This window comes from Myotis brandtii, unplaced genomic scaffold, assembly GCF_000412655.1.
Source record: "Myotis brandtii unplaced genomic scaffold, ASM41265v1 scaffold630, whole genome shotgun sequence".
Classification (NCBI taxonomy): domain Eukaryota; kingdom Metazoa; phylum Chordata; class Mammalia; order Chiroptera; family Vespertilionidae; genus Myotis; species Myotis brandtii.
In genome coordinates, this window is record NW_005370412.1 from 868,579 (window position 1) to 876,118 (window position 7,540).

The window sequence follows — 7,540 nt, forward strand, 5'->3', positions numbered from 1 at the left end:
TATTATAAATAATATTAAAAATAAATAAATAAATAAATAAATAAAATAGGTGCTTGTTAAAACACCTCATAGCAACCTGAATGACCCGAGCCAGAGGCTTGGCTGTGTACAGTGCCTGGACTTTGGGGTGGGCAGATCTGAGGACCCCCAAACAGAGCGGGGTGTGTGGAGCTGTGGAGCATCTCTGGGAAGCGCTGGAGGGCTCTGGATGTGCTGAAACCCCCCTCCCCCAATGCCTTTTGCCAAGTTTGCTTTCAAACTTGAGAGTGCCTTTCCAGGGAAATGTAACCCATATGTCTCTGATTCACTGCCGCTCCATGTGTAAAGGGAAGGGCCAGGAAGCACAGGTTGACGTCGCAGTGCGTCTTTTTTCTTAGAAGGAGGAGAGAGCTGGCTGTGCTGTGCCAACTGGAAGAAAGTGCAGCCTTTGCGATCCTGCATGGATTTGCAAAGCAGAGCCACAGAGAGCAGCATCCCGGGCGTGCGCCTGACCCTGAGTGCGGCCAGGGCCAGGGCCGGAAGGTCCTTTCCCAGTTCTGCCGCCCACCCACTCGCTAGGGTGGTCTGTCAGATGGCAACTCTGTCCAGGAAGCCAGTGGCAGTTGGGATTCAAGCTGCCTGCCTGGCCTGGCAGCAGATCTGCTCAGTAAGGCTGAGTTACCATTCTGGGAAGAGGGGGCGGTTATTCACGTTCACCCTCACACAAGGGTCTCCCAGGAGAAAGCAAAAGTGCAGTCCACACGCCTGGGCATGGCTCAGCTTCCAGAGGAGGCAAAGGGATGCAGACAGTCCCAAAGAGGGTGGTGATTGCTATCTGGCTTTGAAGTACAGTGGGGCCTTGACTTACGAGTTTAATTCATTCTGTGACGGAGCTCGTAACTCAAATTACTCGTATGTCAAATCTTAAAGTGAACGAGTGAGACACGTGATGCTGGGCTGATGTTGTGGCGTTCACTGTGACGTTCGCTGTACCAACTAGTGGTGGGGTATCTGAAGCTGGCTCGTAACCCGAATTTTAGTTTGCAACTCAAAGCAAAAAATCGGCCGAGAGACGGCTCGTATCTCGGAAAACTCGTTAGTCGGGACACTCGTAAGTCAAGGCCCCACTGTAGTAGTTTCAGTCACACTCTCTCTCTCACCCCTAATAGATCATCCAACATTGACTCCGGAGCAGAGAGAGAGCTTTGTGTGCTGGTGGCGGAGTGAGTGTCATGGCGTCATTCCAAAGCTCTTCTAGAAGAATAAGGCTCGGGCAACTAAGCAGCAAATCAGATTCCAATTTTTGCCCCGGGAGGCCTCACAGTTGTGCTATGCTTTCTACTGGGAATAGAGAAAAGGTGCTGACTGTCATGTATAATTTTCGATTAAAAAATGTCCTCTTTGCTCAGGAAGAGAATGAAGACAAATAGGACCAATGCAATCCAGCCTGTAAAATAGCAAGGCAAGCACATGCAGCCTTTTTACTGACAGAGACGGGGTGACTGATGTCTCTCCCACGCAGCTGAGCCACAGTCCAACTTGAATCTGGTGGCTCCGTGAGTTAAGGCAATCGTGGTGGGTTTGGGCCTACGCTCAGGGCGGGGCAAGAATCATTCCTGATGCAGAGCCAAGACGGGGGAACTGGTGACAGCTCAGGGAATAGGCAAAACCAGTTCTCACCATCACCTGTCCCCCGGCTGACTGTGATGGCCTCACAATTGCTCTCCCTGCTTCTGGCCTCCTATTATCTATTCTTGACGAAGCCACCAAGCGCTCCTTCAACATCTTAAATCAGAGCACGTCCCTTCTCTGTTTAAAACCCTCCAGTGGTTCCTGCCTCACTCACCCTGACAATGCCCGTCATGCCCGATCCGCTGCCCTTTCCCCCTGTGATTGCCCTCATCCTGTCTCCTGAACCCCTCCCCTTGCTCACCCCCTCCTGGCTGCTCCCACTTTAGAGCCTTGGCATCGGAGTATTTCTCCCTCAGATCGTCCTGTGGCTCACCCCCTCATCTCCTTCAAATGTCCCCCAAATAGATCTACCCTGATTGATACCTCTATTTAAAGCTGTGACTTCCCCTATGCCCCATGACCCTACCTGGATCTGTTTTCACTGGTCTTATCACCTTCTGACAAGTTACTTATGTATAATTTTGTTCACTGTCGCCTTCCCCGACTAGAGGGTAGTGAGCTCCAGGAGAGGAGAGTGCTGGCTGATTGCTGTACCAGGTGCCTGGAACAGGACCTGGCACCAAGGAAGCAGCACTAACCATCCGTGGAATGAACGGATTATTATTGTTAGTAGTAGTAGCAGTACAAAATGTTACCGGCCCAAACTCAGCTCCAGGATTGGGTTATGTTACCATTTCCTCAGTGCACCGTGCTAACATGTCCGTCTCATGAAGGTGTTTAATAGAAGAACAGGGACTGTCAGACGCCAGATAAAGGAAAGTGGGACCTTCAGGGAACCTCAAAGCAAATGAGGCATCTAGAGCTTCTCTCTGCTCTGATCCAGGCTGCCCCTGGGCAGGGAGGTACTGGGAGGTCCCTGCCGCCCATGCAGCCTGCCACCAGCTGTCCCGTCCCGCCTGCCAGCCTTACCTGCTTTGTCGATCCAGGCGCGGTACCCGTTCAGCTCCCGCTCAATCTGCTGCTGGCGCCGCAGCTTCATGAAAGCCCTCCGGTTCTCCACTCGCTCTCTCTCTTTGGCAAATTCCCTGTGGACAAGGAGGATGAGATGCACTAAGTTCAGGCAGTGCCATGATTAAGAGAAAGGGTGATGTGAGGAGGAGAGAGAGTTTGAGCAGGTGCCTCTGGGCACCCCCTTTCCCCTTCCCTTGGTCCCAGCTGCATCTATGACATCCTTAAAAAGTTGTTCAGAAACTCACCTCATTCAGCCCCATGCAGGAACCTTCTCAGATCCGGTTTATACCAATCAGCACTAACACCCTCTGCTTGCTTGCTCGGAAAGGTGTTTTCTTAGCCACGTGACGAACCAGGCCTCAAAATGCTATACCTGCCGTGTCCCCAGCTACAACAGAGGCCCTTAACCCTGCAAGGGGCATGGCTACTCTTTATGCTTTTAAGTACAATAATGATTAATGTATATTGACCACTTATTAGGCCAGCCCTGTATGAAACTTTTCATACCCAGTAACTCCTTTAGTCCTCATAACCGCCCTATGAGATAAACACTATTAAAATTCTTGTCTAACAGAGAAAGAAACAAGGCTTAGAGAAGAAAGTAACTTGCTGGGATCTGAACTCTAACCAGCGTGCTGTGCCTCCTCTGGGGTCCTGTATCCTGAGGCGCTCGATAATGGCTGTCCCTGAAGACCACTGACACCGACGCGCTGAAGGGCTGCCATGCTGTTTGAAGATGGCTGGCAGCGGGTAAGTGAGGAAAGGAACATGAGAAGGGCACCTGGACTCTAGGAGGAAGACAGTAGGGAGGTGGGGTGGAGCCGAGGAGAGATGATGGGACAGAGGGAAAGCCAAGGGAGAAGACACAGCCCACTGCCAGGGGCCCACAGCCACCCTGTGGCACAAGACAACAAAGACTAAAGCCCCATGGGCAATGGAGAAAGAAGAGGAACGAGTGCTGCCTGGCAGACAGGGAGATGGTTTAATTCAATGGGGAGCAAATAGGGATCAAGAAAAATTCATGAGCTAGTGGGCCCCTCCAGAAACCACCTCCACCACTGTCCTCCACATCACCAAACCCCTTCCAGGCGAGAATGCCCCTCGCTAGAACAGCATCTCCCAGTCACCGCTCTGGCACTCTCCCACTGCCCTGGACGCTGTCAAGGGCTCCCCATCAACAAAGAGGTGCCCCTTGAAGATGAAGAGGTCCAGCACCCATCGTGGGTCCTGCCAGCTTCTCCCTCCTGTCCAGGTACTAAAACATGAGCCAGGGGCTGAGGGTCATGCTCCTGGCCCTGTGCAGGGGAGTGGGAGGGGCCTCATCCAGTCCCTCCTATAAAGATATAGATTCCTTGGCACCGACACCTTATAATGATCACAGTGAGGCTGAGGGCATGGGCATGTGGCACATACCCAGGGGAGGAGATATTCTCCTGGGCTTGGCTGCGGGTCCAGTGGGTTCTACCAAGGGTGTTGTGGGGAATGGAAAGGGAGGGGGTGAAAATGAAGAGTTCCAGGGCCAGTGAGTGACAAGGTAACAATTCAAGCCCTGGGGCACCCCCTTTCCCCACCTTCATTCATGGGTTTCAGCATGGGGCTGGCGTTGCCACTGATCAAAGTTCTTACCTTTGGCTCTTTTTCTTCTTTGTATCCCTCCTTCCCAATTAGTGCCGACTTCCAGTTGGTTCTGTCTTCAGAAGGACACCGGATCCACCTCCCTCTTCATCCTCACCGCCTTGGTCCAGGACCCCCTCCTCTCCTGCCTGGACCATTACAGTAGCACCTACCTGATCTCTCCACCACCTGCCTCTCTCCCCTTCATTTCCTCCATCTCACAGCGATTGGTTATCTTTCTACAACATGATCACTTCCCAACCTAAAACAATAACTATAGGGAGCAATATGTGTGGAACACTTTCTAATTTTCAAGCACCTCTGCATATTTTCCTTATTGAATCTTCACAACCCGTCTGAGAAGAAGGCAGAACATGTATTTTCATCCTCCAGGGAAAAGCTAAACCGCTTGTTCACGTTTAAGCAACAAAGCCAGGACTAGAGCCCAGAGCTGTCTGCTCTATGAGCCGGGCTCCTCACGCCCCGCCTATCTGCCCGGTGGCATATCTATATGTCCCTTCTTTTTGTTTGTTTGTTTGTTTTTTTTGTGTGTTTTTTTTTTAAATATTTTTTATTGATTTTTTACAGAGAGGAAGGGAGAGGGATAGAGAGTTAGACACATCGATGAGAGAGAAACATCGACCAGCTGCCTCCTGCACACCCCAACCGGGGATTTGCCCGCAACCAAGGCACATGCCCCTGACCGGAATCGAACCTGGGACCTCCCAGTCCGCAGGCCGACGCTCTATCCACTGAGCCAAACCGGTTTGGCTGTATGTCCCTTCTTTATCTTTCATATGGATGTGTCCTAATTTTTCAGCTATGCTCTGGGGGAATTCAGGGAGGTTTCAAGCAAGACCTTGAAAAGGGGGACTCGAAGCAGGCTGTGACCAGAGGGACACAATAATCCTTAAGCATCTGGGGTGAGATCACCAACATCTCCATGTTCCAGCTCAGAAACGGAATCCAAGGAGGAGTTAAGTGGCTCTTTAAGGGGGCAAGTGTCCAAGGAACCATGACCCTCAGATCTTCTAAATTCCATCTTCTCTCTGTTCTAATCCCTTCTCCTCCACACCTCCTCCTGCTGCTGCTAAATGAGGTACACACAGCTAACATGGCCTTCAGTCTTTCACAGTCTCATCTGGACCTTCCTTTCCAAGCCTCACCGTCCATCACTCCTCTCTACCCCATGCGCTGGGGCTGTCCCCCTCAGTCATGCTCCCACTGCAGCAACTTCTCTCTACTCCCGAAAAGGCAATGCAGGCTTGTAAGGCTTGGTTCCCACTGCTCCTCTGCCTGGAACCCCTTCTTTTCTGCACCCGAGTCTGTTAAAATCCTTCCTCAAGGCCAGGCTGAAATGTCACCTCTTCTGTTTAGTGTTCTTCTCCCCTAACCTCTCCTTAGTCTTCTGGCCTCCCTTCTACCTTTCTTCTATGTCTTTACAGCCCATCACACAGCCGGAGCTTTACTGTGCTGGGCTGTACAGGAGACTCTCTACTTTACTAATATGTGAGCTTTTTGTGAAAATGTTATGTCTTTCTTAACTTTGTGGTGTCCTCTGGACTAGGCTAGACCTGGCACATAGTATATGTTCAATATATATCTCTCTATATTTTTTAAATTAAAAAATATCCAGACAGACTTGGTGAGCATACTGATCACTCTGCCCTGGGTCCCAAAGGCCTAAATCAGCGGTTCTCAACCTGTGGGTCGCGACCCCTTTGGTGGTCGAACGACCCTTTCACAGGGGTCGCCTAAGACCATCCTGCATATCAGATATTTACATTACGATGCATAACAGTAGCAACATTACAGTTATGAAGTAGCAACGAAAACAATTTTATGGTTGGGTCACAACATGAGGAACTGTATTTAAAGGGCCAGAAGGTTGAGAACCACTGGCCTAAACGAAGGCACACTCCCTCTCTGCGCTGACCCAAAGCGAGCAGGTGCATCTGTGGGAACTCCCGGACACTGCCACTAAAATCTGTTTCTCTTTGGCTCCACTAAAATCTGTGGCATGAGTCCATCAACTATGCGGGGTGTCACCTCTCGCCGGCCCCTGGAGTGACCCTGCAGCTTGATTTCCGGGGGGCTAGGCCAACAAACCCAGGCTAAGCTCCCCGTGTACTTGGAAGTTTCCTGGCTCCGGGCCTCACCAGCTGGCTTCCCTGCTCTCCTCTGTCATCTTGTCATCGCAGGCCCCCGTTTCCTCCCACCCTCCCACCTGGCATCTTCGCTGGGCTCACAGGCCCGGAGCCCAACAAATCTGGCCGGGGCTTTTTAAGAATCCTCTTGCCTGAAGGAAGGAAACAAAGAATGTGCACCAGTGGGGACAGTTCCTCGCAGCTAGTGCACCTCGGTGGAGGAAGGACCGTGCTGGAGGGAGGGGTGTGTGTGCGCTCTATATTGTTTATGGAGTGGCCCTCTTCCTTTTTTCCAATGGGATCCTAGGATAGAAGTCTGGCACCAGTGTCTTTCATGACATTTCTCCCTCCCTCCCTTGCTGTCATCACTGTTTGTGCCCATGGCTCATCGCCCGACTGGTCTGCGGGCTCCATGAGACCATGCAGAGCCTATATGGCATCACATTGCAACAAAGACCTACGAAGATGAATCCAAGGTCTACTATTATAGCAGACTCCATAGGTTATGGAAATAACATGTTAAGAACCGCTAATCTCCATAGAACACATTTGTGAGTTTTTAAATTTACAAATCACTTTCCTGTAAATTAGTGCACTTTTATTTACAAAAACCTTGGGAGATTCAAAAAGGTTCTTGTCCAAGATCAACCAATTAGCCAGAATTCAATCTAACGTGGACCAATCCATTTCAGGTTCAGTGCTGTTTTCACAAGGCCTCAGCTGTCTTCTATGCTATCTAGACATCAGCCTTTAAAATCCACAAAAGGGATGTAGTTTCAGCCCAAGGTTGTGGAAAATAAGGATATAAAATCTAGAGTGTTTGTTTTTCTAAAAGACTGTCTTTTTAATAGAGAAGCAGTATGAGAATCCATTGCTCTGTGTTGGATTAATAAAGACCTAGTGTAAAAGCCATAGCTTTGGTCAAGCTAGTGACGTACTGCTTGGTTTTTGTATCCCTACCACAGTCACCATTTATTTATACACATACTGCATTCTAGGGAGAACAGGGATAAGCAGGATTCAGTGCCATTACCTGCCAAAAATAACTGGCCATTCGCCCTAAGCGGTTTGGCTCAGTGGCTAGAGCGTCGGCCTGCGGACTGAAGGGTCCCAGATTTGATTCTGGTCAAGGGCATGTACCTTGGTTGCGGGCATAT

The 7,540-nt window shown here is 50.3% G+C and overlaps 1 protein-coding gene across 1 annotated transcript in view; it reads right to left on the reverse strand.

The window, feature by feature from the left end:
• CACNA1E (calcium channel, voltage-dependent, R type, alpha 1E subunit) overlaps positions 1–7,540 on the reverse strand; it is a 340,306-nt gene that overhangs the window by 85,044 nt on the left and 247,722 nt on the right. The window contains exon 9 of the mRNA XM_005880270.2: positions 2,581–2,696. Within this exon, the coding sequence (XP_005880332.1) occupies positions 2,581–2,696 (116 nt within the window). The remainder of the gene's footprint in view (positions 1–2,580; positions 2,697–7,540) is intronic.